Raw genomic sequence first — 14,696 nt, forward strand, 5'->3', positions numbered from 1 at the left:
GACAGTTGCTTTACACTAAAACCAGTCGTGCCATTATTGTCATTAAAACATTTGTAAATACCCTTATACTGTCTTTAATATTCAAAGCCAGGGCATTACTAATATATTTTATTAGTATATATGCTTGCCCATTAGTCCTGCTTCCAACACATCTATGATGAGAACTAATAATTTGCTGTCTAATATATCCCACCCCTAAACTGTACAGTCATCATGCTAGTAAATTCTATATATGTACATATAGGTGTATGCAAACATATACACTGGAGATCAAAATTAGAGAACAATTCATAAACAATTGAACAATTCTGAAATAATGTCATCTTCACTGCTCAGCAGTTCTCAAGGAGTTTTTGTCCTGTCTTATTGTCCTATACCATGCTACCAGAACACATTTTCCACAAAACAAGTGCAATTAAAAAAAAAACATTATTTTGCAGAAAACACACTGATCAAAATTAGAGAACACTTTTAGATACCTCCCAGTTATTGGTGTTAATCTGGTACCTGGTGCTAATTTCCTTGATTATCCGTCAACCCCTATTTAACTGGCAGCCCAACTTCCAGTTTCACTGACTCTGCAAGATGGTGAGCCGTTCTAAAGTGACTGAAAGCCTCCGGCAGCAGGTTGTCCAGATGAAGGCCAAAGGGATGACCCTATCAGCCATAGCAAGACAAGTTGGTCGTTCCAAATCTGTGATTTCAAGAATATTGAATCTTTACAACATTACAAACTCATTCAAGTCTGCCAAGAAGGCTGGTCATCCACGGAAGACAAATACAAGAGAGGACAGGATACTGCGGAGGATCTCAATGGGCAATCGTTTCCACACTGCAGCTGGAATTGCTCACAAGTTCAGCGCTGAACAGGGTAAGGATCTGTCTCGTCATACAGTGTCTCGACGTTTAAGAGCATTTGGACTGAAAGCCCACTCTGCATTGACCTCACCTCTCATTAGCAGAAAGAATCAAAAGGCTAGACTAAGCATGTTGTGTGGACAGAGGAGAACTGGTCCAAAGTTCACTTCAGTGATGAAAGCAAGTTTAATTTATTTGGGTCTGATGGGAAACATTATGTTCGGTGACAAACTGGAGAAAGACTGAACCCAAAGTGTGTAAAGAAGTCAGTGAAAATTGGAGGAGGAAGTGTCATGGTTTGGGGCATGTTTTCTGCAGCAGGAGTTGGGCCTCTTATACAGCTACATGGCAGAGTGAATGCAAATGTTTATCAGGACCTTCTTCAACAACATATGGTTCCTTCCCTGCGTTTCACACCCAATCAGCCCGCAGTGTTCGTGCAGGACAACGCTCCATGTCACACAGCAAAACGGGTAAAGCAGTTCCTTGAAACTGAAAACATTGAAATAATGACATGGCCTGCCCAGAGTCCTGATCTCAACCCAATAGAGAACCTCTGGAAAATCCTTGGCGACAAAGTTATGGCCAAGAAATCCACTACAGTCACCGAACTGTGGAGGAGATTGGAAGAAGAGTGGACCAAAACCACACCAGAGCAGTGTGAGAGACTAGTGCTGTCCTGTGGCCGCAGATGTGTCATTCAGAGCAGAGGCCTGTACACTTCCTACTAATTGCTGACTGTTGTAACCTTCAGAAAATTTTGTTGTAATCTTTTTCCATGCTACAGTCATTGTTGTTCTCTAATTTTGATCAGTGTGTTTTCTGCGAAATAATGTTTTTTTGGAAATGCCTTAGTTATTTTGTGGAAAAGGTGTTCTGGTAGCATGGTATAGACAGGAAAAAAACTCCTTCAACTGTTGAGCAGTGAAGATGACATTATTTCAGAATTGTTCAATTGTTTATAAATTGTTCTTTAATTTTGATCTCCAGTGTACATACATTGCTCATAAATAAATAGGACAAAAAAATAAACACATATAAAACAAATAATTAAAAAAACTACTGAAAAAATTGTATTTTTACACAAAAATTATAAAATAAATAACATATACATGTACAAGTGATTATACTACCCCAGGGCTGCAGAGCAAAAGCTAATTTTGTATGGAGGCAAAATGGATTGGATGATGTGGTACATAGATTTATATAAATAAATATTTAGGTTTACACACATACTGTATATATGGTATATGGCAATAAATGTTCTTTCTCTCTACCAGATGTGAACCTGTTGGTGTGTAAGCATGTTGGGCCATCCTGCTGTACTCGCAAGATGGAGGAGAGCTACAAACTGGCATCAGTGAGGGATACTGTGCAGAATATCAGGTCATACAGCTTCGAACTCAAATTCCTGCTCTTGAGCCATGCTACTACCTTCACGGGTATGAATGCACAAAACTAATCAAATTTATTTTATACTTACTAATTACATTTCATGAACTGTTATACTCATATGCTAGATAATTGTGCTTTTTTTAAATGTGTTAGTTGCATTTAGAACTAAGGAATAATAAATAGACAAATAATATAAAATGGTAGAAGGACAGATTAGATATTTTGATGTGCAGTTATATTACATATTTTAGTACTTTAATTACGCAACTGACCAACAAATTTTTAAAGATTCAATTAAAAACCAGCAGCACTCCAAAAAATTATACATCCATATTTTCAACAACATTTTTCCCCCACATAAAATCAATCTCACTTTTTTTAATAAACAAACCTAGCAGTTTTTTTTTCATATGCATTTTCAGAAAACTCAAGTCTTCTGCTGCGTGGCTAATATAACATTGACTACTACTGTTCAAGCACATATCTAATAAGAAATTTTATTGTAATTGTTTATTGTTCTTTCCAGGAAAATGTCTATTTTGTTTTTTCTTATCGCTATAAATTTAGATTTCAGTAACACATTTAACCATTCTGAGGTGCAAATACAGAGTCTGCTTACTTTGGGACTGTCTGGACAACAAGATTTTTGTTGTCTTGTTTTTTTGCCAGGAGCCTTTAAGAATGAAGCTCTAATTCAGTAATTTTTAGTAATAAAATATCCAACTTGCATTAACAGTGCAAATGCTGTATGTAAAGTACTAAGCAATACCATGCTTATAATACCAATTATAAAAACATCAATACTATTACATTTATTTTCCTCTAACATGACCTTTTTTTAAGCCCAGTCAGAATCATTGTTAGTTCTCATGAACTAATGATGCAGCAAGACACAGCTGGTCAATAACAGCTGAGCAGCCAAAGTACTTTTAGTCCTCTAAAATGGGAGGACTTTGTATACAGGGATGTAATTAAGCTCCCAAGTGGTGCAACTGTCTAAGGTTTCACCCAATCATTGGGAGATCATGTGTTCTAATCCCAATAATGCTATAACCAACTGCGGCTGGGAATTCAAGTGAAATACAACTGGCCATGGTTTATGAGTGGAAAGGATCACCATTGTCTTTCCCCAGTCTATCAGCAGTAATGGACAGTGTGATTCCAGGAGAGTAGCTATCATATAACTAGCAGATTGATAGGGTCTACTTCACTATTACAGTAGCTGAAGGACAGAACTAAAACAAACAATCAATATATACTGTTCGGACAAAAGTAGGGCTGCAACAACTATAATAATCGATAATGAAATTTGTTGCTGTTGCCAAATGCTGTTATCGATTAGTTGGGCTGCTCAAGTGCCGGATTAGCGTGACGGCAAGATAACACAGCCACTTGCGAAATGGTGCAGAGTACAGGTCAACCGGCAGCAGGAAAAAGTGTGCTTCCTAAGTCATTAAAGTTGAGCTTGTGTGGCATGGAACTCTCGGGCATCAGGTTGCGCAATAAGCGCGCATGCAACACAGTGATGGATTGAATTAAAACGGTTGGAACAAACACCAAATTTAAAAGCAGCAAATAACAGCAGCAGTAAACAATAACTTTTTTCACTGTTGTGGTTTTCAGCGAATGCTTATGCATTTGTACACAAATTAATATTTACTCCATTTTTTTTTTTTTAAATCAAGCCTGTTAGCTGGCTGCATTTCTCCGTTTCATTCTGTTTTTTTTTTTATAGCTTTTGTCTTCTACAACAGTTAATTTATGTCTTTTCAAAATGTGATTTACTGTGGGTTTACTACATTCAAATGCTTGTTTTGATGTTTGTATATTTAATGTATGCATATATCATTCAATTATTATACAAAATGTAATTAATTATATCTTCTAGATGCTTATATCTTTACAACTATACATAATGTCTGTGTATTGTTTTAACAAAATTTGACAAAACAATGTTGTATTATTATTACCTTTTGAACTTTTTTAAATTACACTTTTATACATAAATACCTTAAGGAGGCTTGAGATTCAGTCAGCATTCTGATTCATTTCAAAGATGTTTTATAGATTCCTGATCATTTTGTCACCCCGCCAGTGACGGACTGATTACACACGTGATTCAGAGCTTGGACAACACGAAAGCATTCCCAAAGAATTGTTAACACAGCTAGAGTTCCTGTAGGGGAACATAGAAATATATTTTGTGTTTTTTTAAACACATTACTATGTTAAACTCTCACATAATTTTTCTTATAGGTTAAAATGTCACACCTGATTAGTGTATCAATAAGTATATCAAGCCATTCAAGATGTTCCATTCTAAACCATGTACCGTAATTTCCGGACTATAAAGCGCACCCATATATAAGCCTAAATTTGACAAAGATTTTTATTTTAAACATAAATAAGCCGCACCTGTCTATAAGCCTTACACTGTACAGTACACTGAAACTAATGAACTTTACACAGGCTTTAACAAAAGACAGTGTCTGTAACACGGTGTAACGGGTGAAATATGTTGTGGCTCCTTTAAGAGCAAAGCGGCATTTTGGGAATAGGCTGCCGCCGTATTTTTCCGGTATTACTGCATGTGTGCAAGACCGAGGAATATGTCCTTATTATTTTCTGATGCTCATTTCTAAGTTTCTTTGACTAACCTGTAACGCTGTTGCCAAGAAAAATAAAAAAGCACGAGTTTTAAAACCTGTCTGTGCTTATATGATTTCTGTTGCAACTGGAGTTAGTGAGCTATCCCTTCACCCTGTCTCAACGTGTTACAACAGCTTCTATCTAAAGAGTAGCCTACCAGGAAAGTCATTGTTCACTGTCTTCCTCCTTTCTTTCACAACTATTTCTCTCGGTAGTTTATCTTTTGGCATCGTCGTGCGTTAAAAAAAAAAAGTTTTTTCTCGTGCAGCTCAGAACACAGGTGAAGTGCGTTTTTTCGTTTCCGTTCGGAAATTTCATTGGTCTAATGTTATGGGGCTCAGTTTTTTGGCTTGAAGTTTGTGAAACCGGGAAAAACCCAGGAAAAATTCATAAATAAGCCGCGTCGTTGTTTAAGCTGCCAAAATGTGGGAAAAAGTAGCGGCTTATAGTCCGAAAAATACGGTAGTCTATATATACATGTAATGTGTTTTGTGCACAAGGGCAGTGTCATGCTGGAACAAATTTGGGTCTCATGTGAAGCGAAAGTTTATTGCTACTTACCATACCATACCATGTGGTAACAGTTTGAGGAAGAACAACATATGGCTATAAAACTTAAAAAAAGTTATTTTACTATCTTTGTACATACAGTATAACTTTCACTTACCTATTCAAAACTATATTTTTACTGTATAAATGCAGTAAAAATTTAAGGGAAATTTGTGTTGGACTCAATGTGTTCACATTAACAAGACCATTGGATAAACAAACAACAAAAAACATTAACATTAACAAAAACATTGGATCCATATAGAACAAAAAATACAGAGAAAGAGGAAAAAAAAGTATGACATTAAAACTTCTAACACAAAATTAAAGTGACTGACTACAAGCACATTTCATCGTAGGACTATATTCTAATGTGTGCTTGTGAAAAGCTATTGCCAAATAAAAGAGTGGGCACAAATTTAATGAGCTGGTCAGTGTTATCTCACCTTCTGTTTTATTTGGCAGCGTAAGCTGGCTACTACGAACGCACACTACACACTCATTCATGTGTGTCCAGCTCTGCAATACTGAATGAACCATAATTAGAGCTGCCCCCCCTCATTACTTGCCCCCACAACACACACACACACACACACACACACACACACACACACACACCCACACTCAAACACATGCACCCTTTTAATTTTATAATCACACTGGCATCATTTCAAAGTCAGACAGTCACAAACATAAAGACATTAAACACCGACATTGTTTAAAAGAAACACCAAATGAGTATTGAAATACCCTGAAGGAGGTATTTCCCCCAGAGATTTCCCCCACTTTACCGCGGTTCGAATCTTGTGCCTCAAGAATTGCGGAATTGCATTTGCCCCATAACTAATTTGTTTAGCTGATTTTCCGTTCTCTTGAGAGAGCACAGCTGTTATTGTTAGGTATGTCATAAATTGGTACCTGGTCATTGGTCATAAAGTCATATGTCAAAAGCCATGAAAAGGTCAAAAGACAAAGAACATTGTGTTATCTCTCAGTAAATCTTTTTAAAAATTGTCTTTTTAATGTATAGTTTAGCCAGACTGCCACAATGTTCCTCACCACATCATAGTATTCAGGTTATGTTATGTAAGATAGACAACATGCACTATGTCAACTCTAATCTGTATTTGTAATGTTACACTTATGGCAAACTGCAGTCACAGGTATTGCCATGGAATGTCTATGATGTCTGAAAGTGTGTCAGGTGGTACATTGTTATTTATATTCCACACTTTGTTTTAGCAATACATGTATTTAATTAATTTAATATCACTTATTAAAAATACAAAAAAAGAATTCTTATCCTTAATCTTCCATTCTTTTATAGTCTCTGAACCCACTGAATCATTTATAAATTATTAATTAGTTATTCATTACTTTAATTTATATAAATAAATACAACTTAATGAGAGTAGAAGGCCTCAATCACCATTAGCACCACTCTACTGTAGTCTCTTGAAACCTTTAGCTGAGCTCTACATAACTTATTGATACACTAATCAGGTGTGACATTTTAACCTATAAGAAAAATTATGTGACAGTTTAACATAGTAATGTGTTTAAAAAAAACACACAATATATTTCTATGTTCCCCTACAGGAACTCTAGCTTTGTTAACAATTCTTTGGGAATGCTTTCGTGTTGTCCAAGCTCTGAATCACGTGTGTAATCAGTCCGTCACTGGCGGGGTGACAAAATGATCAGGAATCTATAAAAGCACATCGCATGGAACCAGCACCAGCTTTTGTTTGTTCAGGAAGCGCTCTGGGTGTGTATGTCTGGGGAAAAAAAATAAATAATAATAATTTTTTTTTAAAGTTTTCTTTATTTTCATGACTATGAAAATTGTAGAGTCACACTGAAGGCATCAAAACTGTGAATTAACACTTGGAATTATATACATAACAAAAAAGTGTGAAACAACTGAAAATATGTCATATTGTAGGTTCTTCAAAGTAGCCACCTTTTGCTTTGATTACTGCTTTGCACACTCTTGGCATTCTCTTGATGAGCTTCAAGAGGTAGTCACCTGAAATGGTTTTCACTTCACAGGTGTGCCCTGTCAGGTTTAATAAGTGTGATTTCTTGCCTTATAAATGGGGTTGGGACCATCAGTTGTGTTGTGCAGAAGTCAGGTGGATACACAGCTGATAGTCCTACTGAATAGACTGTTAGAATTTGTATTATGGCAAGAAAAAAGCAGCTAAGTACAGAAAAACGAGTGGCCATCATTACTTTAAGAAATGAAGGTCAGTCAGTCTGAAAAATTGGGAAAACTTTGAAAGTGTCCCCAAGTGCAGTCACAAAAACCATCAAGCGCTACAAAGAAACTGGCTCACATGCGGACCGCCCCAGGAAAGGAAGACCAAGAGTCACCTCTGCTGCGGAGGATAAGTTCATCCGAGTCACCAGCCTCAGAAATCGCAGGTTAACAGCAGCTCAGATTAGAGACCAGGTCAATGGCACACAGAGTTCTAGCAGCAGACACATCTCTACAACAACTGTTAAGAGGAGACTGTGTGAATCAGGCCTTCATGGTAGAATATCTGCTAGGAAACCACTGCTAAAGAAAGGCAACAAGCAGAAGAGATTTGTTTGGGCTAAAGAACACAAGGAATGGACTTTAGACCAGTGGAAATCTGTGCTTTGGTCTGATGAGTCCAAATTTGAGATCGCTGGTTCCAACCACCGTGTCTTTGTGCGACGCAGAAAAGGTGAACGGATGGACTCTACATGCCTGGTTCCCACCGTAAAGCATGGAGGAGGAGGTGTGATGGTGTGGGGGTGCTTTGCTGGTGACACTGTTGGGATTTATTCAAAATTGAAGGCATACTGAACCAGCATGGCTACCACAGCATCTTGCAGCGGCATGCTATTCCATCCGGTTTGCGTTTAGTTGGACCATCATTTATTTTTCAACAGGACACGACCCCAAACACACCTCCAGGCTGTGTAAGGGCTATTTGACCAAGAAGGAGAGTGATGGGGTGCTGCGCCAGATGACCTGGCCTCCACAGTCACCGGACCTGAACCCAATCGAGATGGTTTGGGGTGAGCTGGACCGCAGAGTGAAGGCAAAAGGGCCAACAAGTGCTAAGCATCTCTGGGAACTCCTTCAAGACTGTTGGAAGACCATTTCAGGTGACTACCTCTTGAAGCTCATCAAGAGAATGCCAAGAGTGTACAAAGCAGTAATCAAATCAAAAGGTGGCTACTTTGAAGAACCTACAATATGACATATTTTCAGTTGTTTCACACTTTTTTGTTATGTATATAATTCCACATGTGTTAATTTATAGTTTTGATGCCTTCAGTGTGAATCTACAATTTTTAAATTCTAAATGAAAGCGACTACTAAGAGAAAGCACTCACTCTTTTCGGATGCATGTTTTTTCGGGTGCATGTTTGGGAGCGGGGGCATGCTAGGTCGGTTAAAGAGGGAGCCGATTAAGCATGTCAATTCGAATGCTGCTCATCGTGGTTCTGGCCCCGTTTTCGCTTAGGCGAAGCAGTGTTTGAGGACCTGGGGCTAGATTGTGGACCTAGCAGAGATGGGAGATGGGCTTTTCCCTTTCTCCTTCCTCACCTGCTGGGAGGGGTAGGGGATGGATGTTGGCGAGCCCTCTTCGAGGAGCCATTGAAGGCAATGACCTAAGCTGTTGCCAAACTCGACATCGATTGGCTGGCTGGCTGGTCAGCAGAAAGCTCACCTGTCCAGAAAGCTTGACAAGCTCTTTCTGGCTGTGCAGCAGGCATACCAGGCAGACACCTCAGACGGTCAATAAGTCTTAGAGCTTTTTTGTGCGACAGATTCAGATCTAAAGAGACTAAAGAGACTGCTTGGGCCATTGGCTGGTCCATAGCTACCCTGGTGTCTACTAACAGGCACCTATGGATAGGGCTGTGCTGCTAGGCGCCTCTCTGGAGCCTACTGGCCTGTTCGCAAGTCTAAAAGTCAGTCACTGACGTTCCAGCATTTCTCCCACTTCGCTCTCATGGGACTACCTCAACCTAGCACCTCTGGCCACTGGGAGGTGCAAAGGCAGAGCGTCGCTACTCGCACCCCCTCTGCTGGGGATCCTGTGCGATGCTCTAGGCCGAAGCCCCGGAAGCTGACGGATCTGAGGACTGTCATCTTCAATAGAACAACTTCGGTCAAAAAGTCCTGCTACAGGACCATCTGGTGACCCCGCTGGGAAGGGGCATTGTGCACCTCAGTATAAGGTAACCGCCCCACCCCAATGCCCTTAGGGCGCTGGTTTGTTAACCCTGCCACTTTCAGTGCTTCAGGGCATGGCCAGCTCCAGTGAATGCCCTCCTCGTTTTCCACCCGGTACCGAGCAGGCTCTGGTCATGGAACAAGAAGTAGACACTCACTTGAGGAAGGAGGCCATCAAGGTTGTCCCTTCCTCAGACAGAGATTTCTGGTTCTACAGCCAGTACTTCATAGTTCCCAAAAAAGAATAAGCTCTGAAACATTTCCTTCCAGACCTCAGGGACCACCATGTGTTGGTCCATTCGGACAACACTTTGGTGGTCTCTTATATCAATCTGCGATCTCGCCTCCTGTACAAGTTGGCATGTCAGATACTCCTGTGGGCCCAAGGGAAGCTGCTCTCCTTGCTCCCCCTCGAGGCATTGGCTTCTCTTAAAGCCATTGACAGAGGTGCCTTTGCGGTTCCTTCCAGTCAAGACTGTTGACCTCTTGTCCATTTCCTCTCTCAAGAGAGTAGGGAATCTCCAGGCCCTCTATGTGGCCCCCTTATTCCTGGAATTTACTTCAGGCATGGCCAGTGCCTTACTCTACCCTAAATCATGTTATTTTCCCAAGGTACCCTTGGTCGTCCCACGGCCTGTCATGCTTCAGGCATTCTTTCCTCCTCCCTTTCAGGCCCCAGACCAGGAGAAGCTTAACCAATTGTGTCCAGTTTGAGCACTGGACATATACATCCACAGGACGGGACTGGAAGTCGGAGCAGCTGTTCACCTGTTATGGCCCTCAGAGGAGGGATCTCCCTGCGAACAAGCAGACATTCAGCAGGTGGATTGTGGATGCTATCTCATCCTCCTACGAGTCCTCTGGTTTTCCCGCTTCTTTTGGGGGTTAGAGCTCACTCTGTGTGCCAGCCTCTAAGGCTTTGTCCTCTGGTGTTGCCTTCCAAGACTTCTGCAACGCTGCAGGCTGGTTCACCCCGCTGACCTTTGTCAGGTTTTATAGCCTTAATCTTAGTGCTGCTCCTGGCCCCTCTGTCCTTCAACCTTGCTGTGCCCATCCACACTTGGCAGGGACTTGTCAGCCTGGCATTATTAGACTCTCGTTTTCAAAGCATTGTTGATGCGGCTCGAAGTTCTTGAGGGGGGACGTCTCAAGGTTATGTATGTAACCATGGTTCCCCAAGGGAACGAGATGCTGTGTCTCAATGCCACACTGCCTGCATCCCTGCAATGCTTCCTTCCCTTTCAGAAGCTAGTGCCGGTTCCACTCCATGTGCTTTTATAGCTTCCTGGTCGTGACGTCACTCCGCCGGTGCTTTTCATTGGACTGATTACACACGTGATTCAGAGCGTGGACAACGCGGAAGTGTTCCCAAAGCGAAGTGTTGTTGACGCAGCATCTCTTTCCCCTCGAGAACAATAGTTACATACGTAACCTGGAGACGTTCTTAATCTAAATTCCCATTAGTCATTTTAACAAATGTTATTATTATTATTATTATTATTATTATTATTATTATTACTACTACTAGAAGTAGTAGTAGTAGTAATAGTAGTATTAGTAACAGTAGTTTTCATTTTTTTTATTCTCTCTGCACTCTCTGTCTTTTTTTTTTATGTAAACAGACACAAATTAAACTTAAAATAGTTTTGAGGTCTCAGTGGGATTTTCAGACTCTAATTTCTAGAATGCACAACATTGAAACATGAGGCAGATGGCCTCCATCAACAAAAGACTGTCTCGTGTTGCACTGCCAAAAACTGGAATCTAAAGCAACAGTGAGCACATGCTTACCAAAACTAGACAACTGGAGATTGAAAAAACATTGCTTGGTCCCTAGAGAACCACAGTTTCAGAAATACTCAAGCCAGTCTGGCTTTAATAGCCATGCCACAGTCAAAGCCCTGAGATCACTTAGACATGTTTGTCATTGTTTTTCAGTAATCACTCAAACTTACATATACCATTACAACATCAGGTTATAATGGCATACAAATGCAAAGATTTTTCTTGCCAACCACCTGTATTTTGTGATTTTTATTTAATTTAATTTAATTAAAATCTTATCCTTCAACACCCTAGCAGATTAAGAGTTATATGATTGATATTCATAATGCACATTCAAGACTGTTTTCAATTATTCAAAGACAAGATTAACTAATCTAATCAATGAAAAGTGAAAAGAATTCAGTCAGTCACAATGTATGAGTGTGGGTACATCAACAACCTTTGGCTCTGAAAAGAACCCCCACACCTCACAGACACATTAACTGCCAAGAACAAAATAATAATAATAAAACACTTGTCCACTATTATTGCTATTCCACTTTTCCTTCTGGTCCTCTAACCCAAAAGCATGACTTCACAAGTTCAGGGAAGCAGTCTAATTGAATCATGCTACTCTCATCTCCTCTCCCTTGGCAGATTGGTCCTTCTCAGACTTATGCTTTGACTAATTGGACTCGCCATGTTGCTTCCTGTGTGGAGCCGGAGTCTGTGATCCCAGAGAAAAAGAAATACAGTCAGACAGAAAATGAAGAATGAGGGAATGTGGTGTTAAAGACAGTCCCACCCTTACAGTCCTCTGAGATTTTCTGTCTCGCTGGTTTTCAATAAAAAAATTTAAAAGTGAGAAAGGAAATTAAATTATTAAAAAAATAGGGAGATCTGTTGCGATTATATCTCTTTTTTATTATTTTTGGTATATTCTAATTATGTATCATATTGTCAGTGAAGCTCATTTAAATGAATAGATTTTAACTAAAATAGAGGGATAAAGAGAGAGAGAGAATTCTTTTCATATTTAAATCTGGCTATTGACGCTATGGTTACACACCTGCTGCCTGACGACAGCATCCAGCTGTTATGGCTGTGACTTGGACTTATGGCTTATGAACGCTGGCATTTGTGTCTATTCACTTCAAAGTAAGAAGGCTGAAGATCAAAACCAGAATTATTCTTATGCCTTTAAGAATACGCAAAAATGTTCCAGACGTAAATATGATCTGAATATTTTTCTAACATTTGCAATAGAGTTAGCGGAATTTTATGTTTGCATTTAATTAGCTAGAGGTGTTAATAATAAAATTCTTTTATAATCCACTGGCATGGGATTTGAGCAGAAAAGAGACCAGGCATAACCGATTAGGCATAATCAATTATCTCTTTATCATGGCACCTGTTTTAATGGGATGTTTTGCTTATTGTAACTATTTAAAACCCAAATTCAGTGTATCTATGTATAAAAATATATATAATACTTAAAAAATGCAAAAGCCACATATTGAGTTTAACTATCTTTAATTTTGACATTTTAAAGCTTATAGGGGCTGCTTGTTGTGGAATGCATGGGGGATTTCTCCTTTAAACAAATGTACTCATGCTGGGTTATTTATTTCTGTAAAAAGTAAAAAGCATTTGCTTATGCAAGGTGAAGCAATTTGTGTAAATCATCAGTTTTTAGTGATAATTGACCATGCTTAAAAGAATCTATGCAATATATATAATCTATCTATATAATCTATATAAAGCAAAATTTTTTTAAAAATGTTCGTTTAAACAAATACACAGACATTTTGTTCAATTATATAAGATATAAGAATCTAGAATATATCATCTTATTTTGTATAATAATTAAACGATATATGCATAAATTAAATATGCACACATTGGAAACACGCGTAACAAACATACAAAAAGTAAATCATGTTTGAAACTAGATAAGTATTATCTGAATATTAGTATTAGTATTATAAAAAATGTGCTGTGGTTTAAAATGCATAAACATTCGCTAAAAAACACAACAGTGACTCAAAATGTTATCATTTAATTCTGCTTTTCATTGCTGTTTTTAGATTTAGTGTTTGTTTGTATCGTTTCAATTGAATCCGTCACTGCGAGCCAGGTGATTGCTCAACCTGATGCTTGCAAGTCACACCAGAACAGATGCAGTGCAACTGTTCCAAAGTAAGCAAACATACAGTTTACACAATAGCACTTGAAATATACCATTTTCACCTGATGAAGATTATACAGTTTTAACTTACCGTGCTGATGTTTCACCTTCATCCGTGACACCAGTCTGTTTTCTTTTCATGTGCTTGTGCATCACTGTGGTAATTCTATGCCACACAAGCTCAGCTTTGCATAACTTGCAGGTAACAGTGTTCTATATTGTGTTTAATATAAAATGCTCTCATGCCTTGGATGACTTGGGACTCACACTTTTTCTTGCTGCCAGTTGACCTGTATTCTCTGCTATTTCGCAAGTGGCTGTGTTATCTTGCTGTCATGCTAACCTGTAACTTAAGCATCCCAACTAATCGATAGGGGGACTCTAATTTAATTATAGATTATTATACATTTTATTGATTAGTTGTTTTATATATACAGGTATTCGTCGACTTATGCAACTTAGACCATTCGACTTTACGACCACAATCGCTAGCTGCGGCGTACGACAGTGCGTACCAGCTTCCAGCATAATTTCACAGTACTGTACATATAGCCTACTCTACTTACGACCAAATCGTGTTACGACCGGTCTGTCGGTCCCAATCATGGTCATAAGTCGATGACTACCTGTACAGTGAGGAAAAGAAGTATTTGAACACCCTGTTTTGCAAGTTCTCCCACTTAGAAATCATGGAGGGGTCTAAAATTGTCATCGTAGGTGCATGTCCACTGTGAGAGACATAATCTAAAAAAAAAAATCCAGAAATCACAATATATGATTTTTAAACTATTTATTTGTATGATACAGCTGCAAATAAGTATTTGAACACCTGTCTATCAGCTAGAATTCTGACCCTCAAAGACCTGTTAGTCTGCCTTTAAAATGTCCACCTCCACTACATTTATTATCCTAAATTAGATGCACCTGTTTGAGGTCGTTAGCTGCATAAAGACACCTGTCCACTCCATACAATCAGTAAGAATCCAACTACTAACATGGCCAAGACCAAAGAGCTGTCCAAAGACACTAGAGACAAAATTGTACACCTCCACAAGGCTGGAAAGGGCTACGGGG

General features: G+C 39.0%; 1 protein-coding gene across 2 annotated transcripts in view; it reads left to right on the plus strand.

Moving 5' to 3' along the window:
- The window catches only part of gpc5c (glypican 5c), an 84,362-nt gene that overhangs the window by 14,305 nt on the left and 55,361 nt on the right, over nt 1-14,696 (plus strand). For both annotated transcript variants that reach the window (XM_046876082.1, XM_046876083.1), the window contains exon 2: nt 2,139-2,300. In XM_046876082.1, the coding sequence (XP_046732038.1) occupies nt 2,139-2,300 (162 nt within the window). The remainder of the gene's footprint in view (nt 1-2,138; nt 2,301-14,696) is intronic.

The sequence above is a fragment of the Silurus meridionalis genome, chromosome 20 (genome assembly GCF_014805685.1).
Source record: "Silurus meridionalis isolate SWU-2019-XX chromosome 20, ASM1480568v1, whole genome shotgun sequence".
Taxonomy (NCBI): Eukaryota; Metazoa; Chordata; class Actinopteri; order Siluriformes; family Siluridae; genus Silurus; species Silurus meridionalis.